Source organism: Phlebotomus papatasi, chromosome 3 (assembly GCF_024763615.1).
Source record: "Phlebotomus papatasi isolate M1 chromosome 3, Ppap_2.1, whole genome shotgun sequence".
Lineage (NCBI taxonomy): Eukaryota > Metazoa > Arthropoda > Insecta > Diptera > Psychodidae > Phlebotomus > Phlebotomus papatasi.
The window spans coordinates 85,690,419-85,709,081 of record NC_077224.1 but is presented as its reverse complement, the minus strand read 5'-3'; the positions used below and the strand labels follow the sequence as shown (position 1 = coordinate 85,709,081).

The following is an 18,663-nucleotide window of genomic DNA, read 5'->3' as shown; positions in this document are numbered from 1 at the left end:
TTTGAAATATTTTCCTTGCAGAAAATAACAATTATCACCTATACTTATTTTCCAAAATTGATGCACTGGTGAATATTTTCTAAATAATTTGGATTTTTGAATATGAATCCACTATCTATTTTAGAATTTCACAAAAGTTCTTTTTCCCAGAAAACCTTTTATTAAAAATGGCCATTTGGGGTAAAAAGTAACAAAAGGTATAGAACAAAAAGTAAGAAAAAGCGAAGCAATTTCTGATGTTTCACGGTGAAAAGAAACGTCATTATCATGTCTTGCTGTTTGTTGTTTGCATTGGTCAAACGATTTGCAGTCTTTTGTGTGTTTTCTCTAAAATAGCTTGAAAAGCGCTTTTCTCGCTTTCTCACTTTTCTCGCAGAGAAAACAGTGTTTCACAAAGGTGTAAATGAATAAATTTTCTATGAAAATATGTCCTCTAGGTATTTTTTCAAATTTACGGAAGCCTGTAATGAAGCGAATCAAAATATGATAATACCCAATGTCTGGTACTATTTGCCCCAGCATTTTTGAGAATAGTCACAAAATTACCTTTTAGAAATTGGCTCGATAGACGTATTTCCTTACAAAAGAGAGGAATATTACTTTCACAAAGTTGTTGAGCGGTAAAGTTCCTATAAAACTGCGCTAATTAGAAATTTTTGAAGCGCTCGAGTAGCTTGTAAAAAAAAAATAAAATATCCGTTTTGTGACTTTTGCCCCAGTCTCCCCTATGGAATGGAATCGTCGACTTCATCCATCAAAAGTTTGTTACGGTCTACACTGCACCAATATTTCCACCGTTCTTACGAGATAGTTCAGAAAATCGTTCCGGTATCAAGGGGGTAATAACTGGTGAATACAGACCAATTATGTTGTGAATACTGAGTATTCTTCCCGTTTTTGGTGAATATGCGAGTATTCTCCCCGTTTTGGTGAATATGCGAGTATTTTCACCATTTCCCAAGAACTTTGAATTTTAGTACAGTGGCAAGGGACATTTCTCTTGATGTTTTCACATCATTTTGCATGGATGTAAGCAAATTCCCGTAGTTAATTCATCAAAAATTATTAAAGAAGTGGTCAGTGAAGTGATTTGTGGGAAAATTCTGTGAATTTTACTGTTTTTTCTTATGTTTTTTTAGTGTGAAATCTGTCCTCGAAAATTGCCCTGCAGACCGTATTTGTCATCTGTTTTGGGGCTCTCGGTGGCTTTTTTTTAGACATCCTGATACTCTATCTTCTCGGGAAGAGGCCCTAGAAGTTTTGGGCAGCCTCCCAGAGAATCCGTGTACTGTTAGAAAGCCTTCCGGACACAGAAACTAATTCCATTATATGACCAGAAGTGTCATTGATTAGAAAGAAATTCCTTTTTGTCCTTCAAGAATTGTAAAAATTTCACATCCTTTGCACTGTAAGGATTCTAGAATAGTTTCTTTTTCTTTGTGAAGGAAGAAGAGAATAAAAAAGTTACAAGAAAGATTAAAATTTTCCAATTTTCTATCAGTGTTCGTTAACCCACTGTCTTTTGGTCTCGAAAAAACCTGCAAATTTCACAAATTTATCACAATTATCATATTTTTTAACTTTATTAGCTCTCTCTCAACAAAGTTCGGCAAGAAGAATACCTAAAGAATAATCAAAATTCCTAAAAACATTAAAAAATAAATGCAACATCAGCCACTTTTTTTAGGGTTGCCAGATTTCAATGCAAAAATGACTTTTTCCTTTAGTGGTGGTTCCTCTGGCTTTGGTTATTTGCCGTTACGATCAATTTGCGATTAATTTGATCGATTTTTGCCTCAAATGCTCAATTGAGAAAGAGTCTACTGTACTTTTTAAATAGTTGAAAAAAAATTCTGGTTAGAATGTCCTGCAATTGTATTTTTTACACTTTGTTTTATTATCGGAAAAATGTTGAAAGCAATAAAATATTCTAAATACATTTTTTTTAATTCTAAAAATGTCAATAATTTTGCTGATAATATCTGCTGAGAACGAGCTAAAAAGTCAGCAGCTAGTTCGGGTGATCGACCACCATGAGCGCTGACTCGTAACATTTTCATTGTCTCAGCACTGATTTCATTCAATCTTGCTGATATTCTAGCTCAATAGTCAGCAGCTTTCAGCGCTGAACTCAGCTAATGGTGTCAGCCGGGTTTCTGAGGAATATTTTTTGAATTTTCCGTGGATGGTTTTGCAATGAATTCTATGGTTTTTCTTTTGCTCAATTGCAATTTTACAGTGTTAGGATTGGGACAGAAAAGGCATTGCTCGAAAGCTTATGGGAATTTTAAGGAAAACTCCTCTAAAATTCCATAGAACAGTTACTCATTTGTGAAAAATGTACCTTGGAAATCCGCGTGGTAATATTGCAGAATTCTCCATGGAAACTTCCACACCGCTGAAATCCTGTGGAAGCATTTGTTAAGGGGAAATTTTTCCAACTGTAAAGTTCTGTGCAGGATTTCCCAATTGAATTGAATTTAGAGTGGTTATTCATGCAAAAGTGGGCGATTAGGAGGAGCCAGATACAACTTTAAATGAGAAAGAACCACAAACATTTTCCATTCACAATTACTTTTTATTTAATTGCAAAAAATGTCCATCTTTGCGAAAAAAATCTTTTTTTTTTATCAACAGAGGAAAGGAATATATTTTTCTTTTTTTATTAATTTTAACTACAATTCTATATATTTATCGCATATTCGAAGTGTTTAAAGATGAAAAAAAGCTTTTTTTTTTACTTCCTCTCATTTTATCATTCATTTTTTTTAATATTTCTTTTTTTCTTTTTTTCGTAATATAAGAAACAACAATTATATTGGAATCTATTTCACATTTTTTTATCCTCTCTAAATTCTATACTTTCCTTAATTAGTCATCAAAGAGATATTTATATATATATTATCTCTCTCAATCTTTTAATTCTTACAAAATGCTCTTCTAAAACTTCATTTTGACTGATTCTTAACTTGCTTCCTTTCTTTCTTTTTTTTTTAATTATCACCTAAACGTACGTCAAATTAAAAATCGAGACGGAAAAATATATTATTTCATTATTCTAATGAATTTTATCTTCCTTTTTTTATAATTACTTTTAAAAATCTTACTTTAATATATTTTTTTTTATATTTAGCAATATTCATTGTTTTATTTCTTTTCTTTCTCTCCGACTAAATGGAATGATATTTTTATTTTTTCTATCATCGAGTGATTTCACTTTGTTTCTAAAAGAGGAAAATCTTTTTTTTATTTTCAAAGATTTTAAAGTGGAAAAGATTGTTTTTTTTTTTTTGTGGGTGAAAAAAGCATTAGCATTTTTTCTTGGCGAGTTTGGAAATATTTCTTTTCAAAATTTTTCATTTTTTTACAAAAATATTTACTTTTTGAGTGAAAGAGATTTGTTCTTCGTGAAGATGTGCTATGGAGAAAAAATAATTTTCAGTAAAAATTGCTATCATTGGGTGACTTTTTTTTTACACACGAAAAAATATATAAATTTATATAAAGAGAACAAGGTGAAAAATAATAAATTGTCATTTTGCACAGAATTATTCAGTAATTCAAGAAATTGATTGAATTACAGCAATGTACAATATTTCGCGTTCTCTTTTTTTTTTGTTTTTATATCCACAGATATTTGTTTTTCTTTTTTTTTAACTCAAAGCAATATTTGCTTTGAGGTTATTTTTAGATGTAGAAATAATTACCTTATTGGATTGCTGTCTATTTACACCGGATGCTCTCAGATCATCCTCCAACTTTCATGCAATCTCTCGAGCGGATGGAATAAAGGCTTCCCAGTATTTAATCAACTGTAACAATTGCAGGATAAAAAATTGAGAATCAATATAAAAGGCAGTAGATGAACTTGTTTTAGCTTATTTTCTGATGAGATTCTTAATGTTGTATAAATGGAAAAGTTGGCTCTGTTAAGTAATAACTAGAGCTGGCCAAAATATGCAAAAAAAATCTTCAAAATATGCGACATAAAAATGCACGAATAATCATAAAATATGCATTTATTTAATTTGTTTTTTAGCCAAATAAGAGTGTTTTGTAGAACTTTGACATAAAAACCTTTATCTATTGGAAATTTACTTTTTACTAAGATCTGACTCGAGTAATCATTTCACGTATTTTACTTTTTAAAAAGAATTTTCGAGTTGCTTAATAGTAGGGTAAATATCCTAATTCAAAACCATTTCCAGACGCTCTAACTTTTACAAAAGATTAAACACTTTAAGCTCAATTTTTTTCTGAAGAGAATTACATAAATTTGCTCCTTGACTTTTCTAGAATGTTATTGTTTAGTAAAAATTCTTTAGATATAATTTGAAAACTTGTTAAATACAAGAAAAACACGCGAGCGTAAAATGCTTCTATTGGAAACATATTAATCCAAATGGAGACAAGGGAAAGTTTCTAATTGGAGACAAACAGTGTAAGTGCAACCGCGACGAAAGGCTTCCAAAACTTTATTGAGTTGCTCTTGTGTGCAGGATTTGTTCTTATTCCTGGTCTTTTCTCCTTTCCCATCTAAAACAATAGGAAAATCTCTCCAAAGAAAAATAATATTTCCTGGGTTTCCTATTGAAGCATTTGAAGACACTTCAGAAAAACCCTTTTTGTTTACGAAATAGGTAATTATTTCATTTGATAACTTCACATACCGTTAACAATAAAAATTAGCACTTAATTTAACTAAAATTAGCCAGAAATATGACATAAATGTTAAACAAAATGAATAAACAACAGTCACTTTATTGTGTTTTTCATTGGAAAACATGGTCGATCGATGAAAAATTCGATGGTGAAAAGGTACACTTTTAATTTTTCTGAGAAATTAACAAATTAAAATTTGTGAATATGAATTGATTTTCGCTTTATTTGGAGCAAAATTAACTAAATAATGAAACTGTGGTATAGAAAATATATAAAAAATAGCAATTTAGTACTGTATTTATCATGAAAACAGTGACGTTTCCATTTGGAATAGCGAAAAATTTCCATTTGGAGCAGGTTTTGAATTAGCTTAATTTACCCTAGTACCCTTTAAAAATGCACTATTTTATTGCTTAAAGCAATATTTTTGAAAAATATACAAAATGACAGAGCTGTAATAAACCGAACTCGCACTATGACAAGAAAACTTCAAACGCGTTTATCTCACAACTTGCTTTCTAGATTAAGATTTTGGATTTAATTAAAATTAAATCATTATAATCAGTACATTCTCCCTGGGGTCCCCCTTGGCCTTCTCTGCTCGATGACAGTGTCTTGGTTGTGTGCCTGGACGTCTCTTGGTTCATCTTATGAACCTTAAGTTTTTAGAAACTTAAGACATAATTTTAGAAGCTTTACAGGATTAATTATATAAACTTTTCCGGTTAGTTTTAGACACAGAACCCTTAAGCTTATATTTTCACAAATCGATTTTTTGAAAACACGCACACCTTAAGCATAAAGAAAAAGGTTAATATTATATATCAAATCCCAATTGCCACAGCATGAACGATCTTAATTGTGTGTAAAATAACACGCACAGACCAATCACAAAACGGTTTAGATTGCGCTTAAAAACACGAACAGCCTAAACATAAAAGGGCTCAGATTACGTTTAAAATCACGCACAGCTTAATCGTAAAACGGTTGAGATTGCGCTTAAAATCACGCACAGTCCAATCATAAAACGGTTAATGCGCTAAAAATTACGCACAGCTCAATGACAAAACGGTTAATGCGCTTAAAATCACGCACAGTCCAATCATAAAACGGTTAATGCGCTAAAAATTACGCACAGCTCAATTACAAAACGTTTAATGCGCCTAAAATCACGCACAGCTCAATGACAAAACGGTTAATGCGCCTAAAATCACGCACAGCTCAATGACAAAACGGTTAATGCGCCTAAAATCACGCACAGCTCAATGACAACACGGTTAATGCGCCTAAAATCACGCACAGCTCAATGACAAAACGGTTAATGCGCCTAAAATTACGCACAGCTCAATGACAAAACGGTTAATGCGCCTAAAATCACGCACAGCTCAATGACAAAACGGTTAATGCGCCTAAAATCACGCACAGCTCAATGACAAAACGGTTAATGCGCTTAAAATCACGCAAAGTCAATTATAAAACGGTTATTGCGCTTAAAATCACGCACAGCTCAATGACAAAACGGTTAATGCGCTTAAAATCACGCACAGCTCAATGACAAAACGGTTAATGCGCTTAAAATCACGCAGAGCTCACTGATACAACGGTTAAAATTGCGCTTAAAAAAGCACAAGTGTGATTTTTTAAGCGTATTAACCGTTTTATGATTGAACTGTGCGTGATTTTAAGCGCATTAACCGTTTTATGATTAAGCTGTGCGTTATTTTAAACATATTAACCTGAACCGTTTAACGTATGTGCTGTACGTGTTTTTAAGCGTAATTTTGAGCATTTTATGTGTAGACTGTGCATGTGCATGTTTTTAAACGCAATCTTAACCGTTTTACGTGTGCTGTGCGTGTTTTTAAACACATTCTTAACCGTTTTATAATTCAGCTGTGCGTATTTTCAAGCTCAATTTGAACCGTTTTATGATTGATCTGTGCGTGTTTTTAAGCGATTTCCGAAAAACTGATCTAAAGATTTCTTATTGATTTAGAATATGATATACAGAAAACGCAATTGAACATCATTTCATCCTTATGCAATAACTTCGATTCATTCTTTCTATCAATTCTTTCAACGTCAAATTTTAAAGAAAAACATCTCAAATTATTTTACAGATAAAAAATGGAAATTAAACAGTCTTTAGTAAAATTAGCGAAGAGTTCTATCCAGTAAGATCAAATATTAAGCAACACTAGTACGCTTTTCTAACTCCTTTAGCAGCTTTTTAAATAATTGGAGGGGTAAATGGTACTGTCATCTCTGTGGGGTTCGAGCAGAAATAATTGAAACAGTAGAGGAAAGTGGTCTGCCTTTGAATGCGACAGCCTTTGGACATTTATTTTTCGCCCCTATTTCTCAAACCAAACATTCTATTTTATTAATCAAAGTTAATAGAAAATAGTTAGTTGTATTGATTATAGTTTAGACTAGAGTATAGGGATTTTTGCTTTGGAAAATAAAAGAAAAATTGAAATATTCAAAGGCTGCCGCATTCAAAGACAGGCCACTTTCCCCTAAAGAATTTACTTTTCAGCTGTTGAATATCAAAATTTTCTACAGATACAGAAATTACGCTTTAGAAATAAAGTGCGTAAAACATTAGTTTTACATTTTTAAGTAATATTAAAAAAAAAAACGATTTTCGACCAAGTGTTGGTTTCGAATATGTCAATGTAGGTGAAGTTAGCATCTAGTAGTGTTGCATTTTTCTTGCGCGATTCCCTATTTTTTTAGGGGATTATTCTTTAGAATAATTTACCTCGCGAGCGGAAGAGGGAGCTAATCCTTTCGTTTAAATAAACACTATGGAAAAGTTTGAGCCTGATCTATAGTATAAAATTTCCTCACCATCCCAATAAGTCCATTAAGAATCTCACAAAAACCAAAAGCTAGAAAAAAAAAAACAAAAAAAAAGAGAGAGAAGAAGCCTCACCTGTTGCTGATGAGCCATTTGATCTTCTAAATACTTAATAATTGTGGCTTTGAAATCTCTAGCACGATTGATTTCAAATCTCTCCATCTCCCGCTTAATTTCCGTGGAAATGTCATCAAACTCCTTCTGACAGCGCTGTACTTTGCACTCCCATTCCTCCACCTCCTTCTGTGCCTGATCCAATTTATCCTTTCGCTCCGCCAGTTCCAACTTTGCCTTATTTTCTCGCTTCTTTGTCAGCTGCAGTTGGGCATGTTGCCAATTTTGAAAGACCTGCAGAATCATCACCAAAATGTCTTTGGTTGAATTTCATCAGAGTTATTTCCCAATGATCAATTTAACCATAATTCAATTTGATGGAGAACAGGAAATCGATAGATGCCTTTGGGGGAATGATTAAGTCAAGTCAAAGTGTTGACATGCAAATTTACCATTGAATTTGTTTAATAATTCGAACGAGTTATTGAAGGCTTCTTCAAAAGATAAGTTTTCAAAGTACAAATGCAGATTTCAACAAATAATCTTGTGTCCAAGTAATTTGAACAATTGATGATAGAGAAGATCGCTTTAGGTACTACGACCAATGATGGCGCACTAGGATAATTGAGGGAGATCTCGACTGTCATGGGTTCGAATCCAACTTGCGTCGTATTTTTTTTCTTTTCCCGAACAATTCAAAAACATTTTTTTCATGAATCACAGCTCATTAAAAGCTTAAACTCTCATTCCAAATTTGTAAATTGCAAATTTTCCATTCATATTTCAAGAAAACAAAACTAATGATTTTGAGCAATTTGATAGATTATCAAAACTTCTATTACTTTCCAAGTAATAAGATTGCTCTTGCGTTTAATTTTAGTATCTCATTAGAAAAAAGGAAAATGGGAAACTTTTGAACCTCATTAACTGATATAGAGAAATTACAGGTCTTATGACGCATAAGTCGAGGGTTCGATTCTCACATGAAACCAGAGAAATTTCATTGTTTACTATTGCATTTTTTCAAAGATTTTAGTCATTTTTCGCATTCCTAACTGTCTAATTGTTTTCTAGAATCATTCATTAGATTCTTAAAATACGCCTCAGTCGTAAAAAAAGAGGAATAATTATGTAATAACAGAAAACAGAGGAAGCATCATGTAAATTAGAAAAATTGACGATTCAACTCTTGGCCATTTGCTTAAGAGAAGTAAGCAAGTTCGTGGCGCGGCCGAAAAACGCGAGACCATCAATGCAAAGGCTATGGGTTCAAGTCTCAGACCCTCTCTTCATATTTTTCTTTTTTTGTTCTTTTTTTCTTTTTTTCTTAGTTTAATACAAAGACTTTTCACAGATAATGCATATAAACCGAACAAAATTGCTTTACAATCAAAATTATAGGCAGGATGTCATTTTATAAAATTGACAATACACAATATTTCCAATACACAAACTTCACAACCATAGCGCTTGTGCAAAAATTACCAACGATAGTGGTTGTAAATTTTTTTACTGTGTAGTTATTATAAATCTCATGAAAACCTCTTAATGCAAAATCATATCACAACTAAGACAAACCATGGCAAATTTAAGCATATGTATTCATTCGATGATCAGAATCAAACCTGGAAAATGTCAACAAACTTTTTTCAAATTTAACTGCTGCCCGAATTAACCCTCTAACGGGTAAGACCGTCTCCAGGCGGTCTTCACAAAAATCACATTTACAGCGACAATAATGATTTTATTTATTTAATAGTGCTATAGTGTCTTCGGTAATAGTCTTATAAACATCTCTTGAAAGTTTGAACTCATTTTGACTCTTCGTTTTGTTGCTATTCCCAGTTTTGTGTGACAGGTCAGAGAAAAAGCAACAAAAAATATTTGTGCAAAAAAACTCATTTTCAATTTCCATAAAAATACCGATTTAAAGTTATCTCACTAAAATAAATTTATTTTTTACTGAAAGATATGTCATTCTACTTTGTATATTTTATTTAAAAAATTTGAAAACACTAAAAATGTGAATTTTAGAAGCAAAAAGAGTTTCAAAAAAATTTATATTTTCTCACCTAGCGCCTAAACTAAAGGCGTCTACACATTGGGAGCAATTTTCGTGAAAAATTGCGTTTTTGACAGAAATTTGACGTTTCCCCCTACAATGCTGCAGGGAATTTCCTTCAAAAAGCAATTTTTGACAAAAATTTCTCCCAATGTGTAGAGGCCATAAAAGAGATAATGAAGAATTGATGTTTTTTTCGACTTTATTGGATCATATTTATCCTAGAAAACATTGTTTTAGAACTTTTTTCGCATATTAAAGAAAACACCGTTAGAGGGTTAAAAAGTATCCCGATCTTAAAAGAGTCGAAACTGTATTGCAAATATATCTAAGTAGCAAATCAGTAAAATATATTGACTGCATGGAATTGAAGGCAAAAATTTCGCATTTCTGTTTTCATCTTAAAAATATAATTCTTGCCAGTAACACATACATTTGACCATTTTGAGTAGGTTTTACAAATGTGTCAACAAACTTTTGGCCGATCAAAAATTAACAAATTTTTGAAAAACAAATATTTTTGATGTGAAAAACATAGATTTGTCAACAAACTTTTGACCGACACAGTGTATTATTAAAATGTACATTTTCTGGAGTACAACTCGAAAGAATTTACGTCATGATTACAGAGCAATAATAATCTTAATAAACTTTGAAGGAAAACCTTAACAAACCTTACTTTATTGTTTCAAGGTGAGGATAACGTAAGATTTACGTCAGTAAAATTACTTGGGATGCAAGTAATTTTAATAACGTCAAAATGACTCTTTTCTTACGTCAATTTTTAATTTGTTAATTTTCCTGGATATCAAAAAATTATGAGGATATTGGATATTCAAAATTGCATACAATAGCTGTGGCATCAAAAAGAGGAACAAAATAAATCAGGATGGTTGACAGAGAAGTCCAAAACACAAATGAATAATGAATATTTAAACCTCCCCCATTTGGCATTGTCACCGAAAAACTTTTTCAATTGAATTTTAATGCGAATGACTGAGATACACTCACCTTGACTCTCTCGTGAAAAACGTCCTTGATGGCCCCAAAGAGCCCAATGTAGTCCTTGAGCGTCTCCGACAGGATGTACAGATCAGAATTGGCCTGTTCTGACCTCAGCAATTCAACTTTCTCCTCCACATCGGCCAATTGACTCAGTGCCCTGGAGAGTCCTGTGTGCTCCTCACAGGTACTCAGCAGAGCCGCTGATTTGGCCACTCCTCCCGTCAAGTGCGACAATTCCCTCCGATGCTGCACCAATGCCTTGATCGAAGCATGCAATTTCTGCATGTGCATATCGAGATTCTCCACTTCGGCACTCTTCTCCTCGAACCACGGATCATTCTCATCCATCTTGTACGTGATCTTATTGACAGTCTCACCAACTTTATTGAACATCCTCATGACACCAGCTCCACTCAGGGCAGCCGTATTGACAGCCCTGGGCAGATCCTGATCACTCTCCAGGAAGTTAATAAAGTCCGTGTCAACACAGAGAATTGGATGCTGTGCCGTGCGATTGAGATATCGCTCGAGAGCAGCTCGTCTATTCTCCACCCATTCCATGCCCAAGCCAGTTCCAGGCTCAGCCTGAGGCTGGGCCATCTTCACTTTTGTGCTCCCAATGATATTCTTCTGCGGTGCCGGCGGAATTATCCGACCGCAGCGCAGGTATTTGCTCACCAGAATATCATGCAGCCCGAGAAAATCACTGAAGCGACGGATGACGCTGAACTGGCGCTTCTTGAACTTCATTATGTTCGTGCTTGTTGATACCCTGTGCACATAAATCACGCAATTTATCCAGAGTCTCATCGGCAGACTCTCAAGAATTATTCAATAAATTCATTTCTTTTCCCATTTTTAACAATAATTTTAATTAATTTTAGAAAAAAAATATGCACTTTTAGAGCTTGAAACATAGGCCAAACTTAGAGCAGTAGTTCATTAGATCGTTCTATAATTTCTTGCGTAATTTTACATATCAACAATATGATAAAAATAAATTTATTATACAATAGGATATTGTACTAAAAAATTAGTACAAGGTAAATATCAATATTTATAGAAGTTATCTAATACTGGGAGAAAGTTACTGAGTATTAGGGGAAGTGCTTATAATTTTGGACAGTCTGCTTATAAGCATTGAAGTTCCAAGTTTGAAGTGCGATATTTTCTATACTAATTGACATTTCTTGTTACTCTCTTTTCAGAAGGGTTGTTTAGAAACTTAGCAAGCTATTTATCGTCTTATTTTTATTAAAATTAGTTTTAATACGTTTAAAAATGAATTGATAAGTAGAGGTGACTTTGGCTCTTATTTTGGACAACTTGTTTATTAATTTGGCCAACTTGCCTGTAAATTTGGACAGCTAATTCGCCTCAATAGGATGCCTATTGTTCTTCATTTGATGAACCAATCTTACCAAGTCCTCTTCCTGTTCATGTGAGGGAAACGTAGAATGTCACAGAAGCCCGGAAACTTTCCATATCATTCATTAAAGTGAGTTGACTTCGGTAATCCAAGTACTCACGGATTCGCTCATTCCCTGACCTTTCCGGGAGCCTTTCAAGGCATTTCTCGCTACATCTCTTTCGTAGAGATGATGCTCCTTTGTTTCTCCAGGCATTTGTCCAACCTAGTCATCACAAAAGCTAAAACTTCACGAAATTTCGTGAGAAAAACACCTGTCCAAAATAAGAAGCATTACCTCACTGGTGAATGTCTTAAAAAATTCCCCATTTTTCACACGAAAAATATAATTCACAAGGCAAATCTCACTTCAGGTCAAATGTACAAATCATCAGTAACGTGAATCAACACAATATTCAATGAATATTCAATAATATCACTCAAAAACAGCGAACAAACTTTGTTAGTACTTCACCAAAACTAAATAAGACTGAAGTAAGCCACGAAGTTCTGTCATATTTCTCGTAAGCAATTGCTCACACTGAATTTTCAACAAAGCAATTTCAACTCAAATCATATTCAAATTTCAACGTATTTAGTGTTAAAATCTTCCAAAAAGAACAAATATTTAGATAGAATTCATTATTCATCAAATATTGGAATAAAAATCCATCATTTTAATCAATTTATTTTTAGTGTCCAATTTTATCCTCAAAGTGTCCAAATTTAGAAACTGTCCAAAATTATGAGCACTTACCCTATAAACAAGGAATAGTGATAAAACTTCATCAAGTACTAAAAAAAGGTCACGGAATATTCCTTAACTTTAGACTGAATATTTTCCTCTAAAACACGAATTAAATAGATTTCAAATTATTTAAACATAAATAGCATCTGCAATCCAAGTGTTTTTATTACTACCATAAATTAGTACATTGCACTAATTTTTGTTACAACTCTTTTAGAATTGGTCGAAAAATTTTCCTGAAAAGAAGTTTGATGATCTAACAGCAAGGAATAATGATAAATTTCATTGAGTACTAAAAAAGACTCACGGTATATCGACCGCTCAGAATAAGAAACGAATAACTCGCAGTAGGCAAATTTTACAGGAGACCGATTTGAAGCTAAGATTTTACATGTAGAGTATAGGGTTTTTGAGATCTAAAATCTCTATAACTTTCGAAATAATTATCTTTCAAGTATAATATTTACAGGGAAGGTAGAGGGTATAAAGAAAATCCAAATGGTGTATAAAACGATTTTTGTAAAAAATCGAGTTGTTCCAGTTATTAGTGGTCGATATATTCTCCAACTTTCAAAAGATTAAGGAGAGTAAAAATTTTCTTCTAAAAACCAATTGAAACTAATTGAGTACAAACATTCAAGCATTTAAACATAAGTAGCTTTTGAAATCAGAGTATATTTTTTAATAGCATAGAATGATTAGTACATTGTACTAAAATTTTGGTACAATATTAATTTTAGTATTTGTCTAAGTATTCTTTCTGGGAAGAAATTTGACAATCCAACAGAGCAAAGTTTAGTGGTAAACTCCGCTGAGTGCTAAAAAAAATCTTTGAATATTCCTTAACATTTAACAAAACAAGGTTAAAAAGAGTAAAATATCCTTCTAAAAATTAATAGGACACAGTTTATAAACAAGTTAAACAGCATTTGAAATTCGATATCTTTTTATTCATATAATAGATTAGAACATTGTACTAAATTTTAGTACATTAGATTTAGAATTTGTCTATTTTTTGCAATTCTGGGAAAAAGTCCCGTTTCAAAACGAGGGATAGAGCTACTCCCTGGGAAGTTCTAAAAAAAAGGAGTTCTTTATAAATAATGACAGAAGAGTGTCTAAATATTTTTGTTAAAATTGAAACCCAGCTGTAATTAAACTTTGGACAACTTCTTTCAAATATTGTGCACAATAATTGGAACAATATACAAGGAACCAGGACGAATTTCATTGAATTTCTTTTTTTCAATTTCGTAAAGTACTAAAATTTTATTTGATTACATTTTACATCGCAGAACTATTTAAAAAAAATCGCTAATATTTTACTAATTTGAAATTAAAAAAAAAACATCTTTAGAGCATTTACATTGTAATGCACGTTATAATGATTGAAGTGGAAACAAATCAATAAAATATCATAAATTGTTTCTAAAGGATTGTAAAGAATCTTAGGCAAAAACTTTTCTCCGCTCCACTCTTAAAACACAGCAAGTTTTCTAATGTCAAAAACGTTGACATTTTCCGTGATTTGCAATTAAAAAGCTTGGAATTGAAGATAAATTTAAGGTTTTTGTCTTGACGATCAATATAAGATGCAATAACCTAAAATTTATGAATTTAATACAAGGAAACCAAGGAAACAAATTGTAAATATTTTTTAGAGCTATAAAAATTGGCTTAGTTGAGACGTTTTTTTTTATATTTCAGAAACAAATAATAATTTCATTTAATTATCAAGAATTGTTTTATCACAAATACAATTTTTATAAACAAAATAATAAATACAAAAATAGAAAAAATATATGTTTAAAACCCGAAAAGTAGAATTAAAAATTTAGCACAGATAAAAAAATGAAAAGTGACCAAAATGTGAGTAAATTATTTTGAATTAACCCGTCGGATTTCGCATCAAAAATAACTATTTAATTTTTAGTACATTTCTAAGAAATTACGAAATTTAATAAAAGGAGCACGAAAGAAGCATCACAGAAGAACTCAGCATGATTATCAATTCTTAATAATTTTATTCCATATTTCTGAGAAGTCATACAAAATGTTAAAAAAATCAGAAGTAATGCTTATAAATACTTTTTAGATAGGTTTTATTCTGCAGATTTCATTTTTAGTACTTCACGTAGCTTTATTTAAGTAATGTTCTAAAACTGTAAATATTAGTATTGCAGCATGAAAGCTTTACAGAGGTTTTCTGGAATCGTATTAAATTTCCAGTAGGGGAAATGCTCATAATTTTGTCCAGTTTCTTATTTTGGACACTTTGAGGATAACATTGGACACTAAAAATAAATTGATTAAAATGATGGATTTTTATTCCAATATTTGATGAATAATGAATTCTATCTAAATATTTGTTCTTTTTGGAAGATTTTAACACTAAATACGTTAAAATTTGAATATGATTTGAGTTGAAATTGCTTTGTTGAAAATTCAGTGTGAGCAATTGCTTACGAGAAATATGACAGAACTTCGTGGCTTACTTCAGTCTTATTTAGTTTTGGTGAAGTACTAACAATGTTTGTTCGCTGTTTTTGAGTGATATTATTGAATATTCATTGAATATTGTGTTGATTCACGTTACTGATGATTTGTACATTTGACCTGAAGTGAGATTTGCCTTGTGAATTATATTTTTCGTGTGAAAAATGGGAAATTTTTTAAGACATTCACCAGTGAGGTGATGATTCTTATTTTGGACAGGTGTTTTTCTCACGAAATTTCGTAAAGTTTTAGCTTTCGTGATGACTAGGTTGGACAAATGCCTGGAGAAACAAAGGAGCATCATCTCTACGAAAGAGATGCAGTGAGAAATGCCTTGAAAGGCTCCCGGAAAGGGCAGGGAATGAGCGAATCCGCACGTACTTGGAGTACCGAAGTCAACTCACTTTAACGAATGATATGGAAAGTTTCCGGGTTTCTTGTGACATTTTACGTTTCCCTTACATGAACAGGAAGAGGACTTGGTAAGATTGGTTCATAAAATGAAGAACAATGGGCATCCTGTCGAGGCGGATTATCTGTCCAAATTTACAGAGAAGTTGTAAAAATTAATAATCAAGTTGTCCAAAATAAGAGTCAAATTCACCTCTACATATCAATTCATTTTTAAACGTATTAAAACTAATTTTAGTAAAAATGAGATGATAAATGGCTTGCCAAGTTTCTAAACAATCCTTCTGAAAAGAGAGTAACAAAAAAAGTCAATTAGTATTGAAAATATCGCACTTCAAACTTAGGATATCGATGCTTATATGCAGACTGTCCAAAATTATGAGCACTTCCCCTATGTTCAAAAAATGTTAAATTTTTTTTTAGTTCAAGTTAGATACAAGATATGCAAGATGATGATAAAGAGAAAAAAGGAAATCTACGTTATCAGTTTTTAAGCATTATCAACATCTTTATTAAATATTTTAATCCTTTAAAATATTTAATCTCAGTCTGTTTCTCTGATTGGTGAGGGCTTTAAGTGTCTTCACTGAGAAAAAAAGGGGGTGTGATTAACTTTTTTCCTCAGAATTTTAAAACTTTATAGGTGTAAAAATATATCAACATTTTTTTTATGTTAATTTTACACCTTTTTAAGGGTAAAATTAACATAAAAAGGGTAACTTTAACCACTAATACACCTAAAAAATATAATATTTACACCGATTTCGGAACAATAATGCAGGGTAAAATAAACATTTCCGGAATGTTATTTTAACTTTTTCGGATTTTTCTCAGTGTTTAAATCAATCAGAGATCGCAGTTGATTTTTGGTGCTATCACGGTGAAAGACTATAATTGTAAGTCTTTCTCCTGAACATTTTTTTAGTACATGATTGCTCTCATGTGCCTCTGCATTGTCGATTTTTCTTTGAAGAAACCAACACAAATAAAAGTCAAGCACATGAAAGCAGTCATGTACTAAAAAATGTTCAGGAAAGATTTCCTCTTTTCATATCTCAAAAAGGGAGAAATCTTTCTCCAGAACATTTTTTGTACTAAAAAATTCACCACAATAGTGCTATTCCAATGAAAAATGAAAAGGGTATTCTATTTCCTGAACAATTTCTTTAGTACTTGATTGGTTTCGTGTGCTTATGCGTTATCGATTTTTCTTTGTGTTGATTCCTGTCACGACCGTTTTCCCTAGTCATCGTCGTGTTCTAAAATCACTAAATAGTCGTGATAGGAACTAATCTTTTTAGAACAGTCATGTACTAAAAAAATGTTCAGGAGTAAAATTCTCCGTTTCATTTTTCATTGGAATAGCACCATTACTCATTCAATTTCAAGCTTCAATATTTCAATTCTTCCCTGACTAATTAAAATTTCACATTTTATCAGTTTGCAATCTCAAATGACTGGAAATTATAGGTTAATAATATTCATTGTGACCTCAAAGGAACTTCCGAAAAATACGCAAGAATTTATGAACAACCCAGTAATTTTTATTTTCGCCAGAGTTGGCAAATTTTGCAATTTCTTAGATAATTACCCAACCCTGTAGCTGAGATAAAAAGCGCTTTTTTATGCCCAATATTGCACTCTGTTGCCCACAAAAAATTCCCATGGCTCGTGAGCAAAAGGCAGCCCAATGATTACACTTAAAGAACTCACTTGTAGGCAATAAAAGAGCCAATTCCGTCGCCCATCTTCTGTGGTTCTGACACCGTGATCTCGATGTACTGGTCCCCATTGTCATTTGTCTCCACTTCCTCCATCGTGGGCGAGAGTGGCTCCTGCGGACATCCGGATGGATCCATGGAAGTTGTTTGTGTGGCAGAAAATTCCAATAAAAACTTATATTAATCTCTCTCTTTTGTTCCTTTTGCTTGTACAACTGGATGGAGGATGAATAATCTTTGTCCGGGCGGGGATGGGGTATCTTATCGCGGGAGTGGATGAGAGAAAACATTTGGGTATCTGGGCAAATTGACGCGTGAGAGACAGAGACGCATTCCCTTGCACTAATTCAATTATCGTGTATTGTTTGATACAAATACGCCCATACAATTCGGCATCATGAGATTCTTGGGGCCAGAGGCCGGGAATACGGGAGCAGGGAAGCTCTAAAGGAGGTTCCGGAAGGGAGTATCGTGTGGAATAAAAAAAAACCAATAACGTGTCCTTGTTAGTCACTTTTCCTCCTCACGTGTAACCTTCACACCGGATCAATTGCACTAGAAAGTTTCTAGAGATTCCACCGGAACATTTGAGAGACTCGTGGTGGACGGAATATGGGCAGAAGTGTGAAGGAATTGCAGATAAAGATGCAGAAGAATGTTTTGTCTTACCTGCACGGCAGATTCGAAAATGTCGTTTTCCTCGTCGGGACTTGTGATGTCTACATTGTCAAAGAGCGGAGGAGCTTCCTTTTGTGGCGACACTCCATCCATGCTTCAGATAACGGGGCAATTTTCACTAAAAATCACAAAAAAGACACTTTTTTTTCCTCACACCCGCAAAATTCCAGAGAATTTTCCTGACAAACAAATGACACATCGACAGACCCTAGCGACATCTGCGGTAAACCGCGATTTACTCAAGGGGGAGATATTCTTGGAAGTGGTGTACACTGAGATGGAAGTACTGCGGAAGTGGAAATCTCAAAAAATGAAATGATCTTTGAATTTTTTTTTAAATTAATTACAATACGAAAAGTGCTGAGAAACATTTAGCGCATTTAAAGCTTGTCCTGGAAAACTAAGTTTATGTCGTTTTTGATCGCAATTATCGTCAATTCCTAATTAAAATCCTCGTTAAAAAATTCAAATAGGGTAAGTGTGCCAAATTCCGTCCAGCTTGCAATTTCAGCCACATTTTTTGTTCGTCGAATTTCCATGAATTTTTTTCAGTTT

General features: G+C 32.8%; 1 protein-coding gene across 2 annotated transcripts; it reads right to left on the bottom strand.

Moving 5' to 3' along the window:
• Positions 1-2,977: 2,977 nt before the first annotated feature.
• LOC129806168 (sorting nexin-2) lies at positions 2,978-18,325 on the bottom strand. Of its 2 annotated transcripts, XR_008752151.1 has the most exons (6): positions 18,100-18,325; positions 17,423-17,544; positions 10,653-11,418; positions 7,601-7,873; positions 3,708-3,812; positions 2,978-3,418 (listed from the first exon to the last, which is right to left on the bottom strand). XR_008752151.1 is itself a non-coding variant. In XM_055854558.1 (5 exons), the coding sequence occupies exons 1-5, from the start codon at positions 18,199-18,201 to the stop codon at positions 3,762-3,764; spliced, it is 1,314 nt and encodes a 437-aa protein (XP_055710533.1). In that variant the 5' UTR covers positions 18,202-18,325; the 3' UTR covers positions 2,978-3,761. The 2 variants fall into 2 exon arrangements, 1 of the variants encoding a protein (XP_055710533.1); XM_055854558.1 differs by having other exon boundaries at positions 2,978-3,812.
• Between the last annotated feature and the right edge of the window lie 338 nt (positions 18,326-18,663).

Excerpts from the sequence above, each read along its gene's own strand:
- LOC129806168 (XM_055854558.1), bottom strand. The coding sequence starts at position 18,201 with ATGGATGGAGTGTCGCCACAAAAGGAAGCTCCTCCGCTCTTTGACAAT. Across the intron at positions 17,545-18,099 it reads TTTTCGAATCTGCCGTGCAG|GAGCCACTCTCGCCCACGAT; the intron begins GTAAGACAAAAC and ends GGATGTCCGCAG. Across the intron at positions 11,419-17,422 it reads GGCTCTTTTATTGCCTACAA|GGTATCAACAAGCACGAACA; the intron begins GTGAGTTCTTTA and ends TTATGTGCACAG.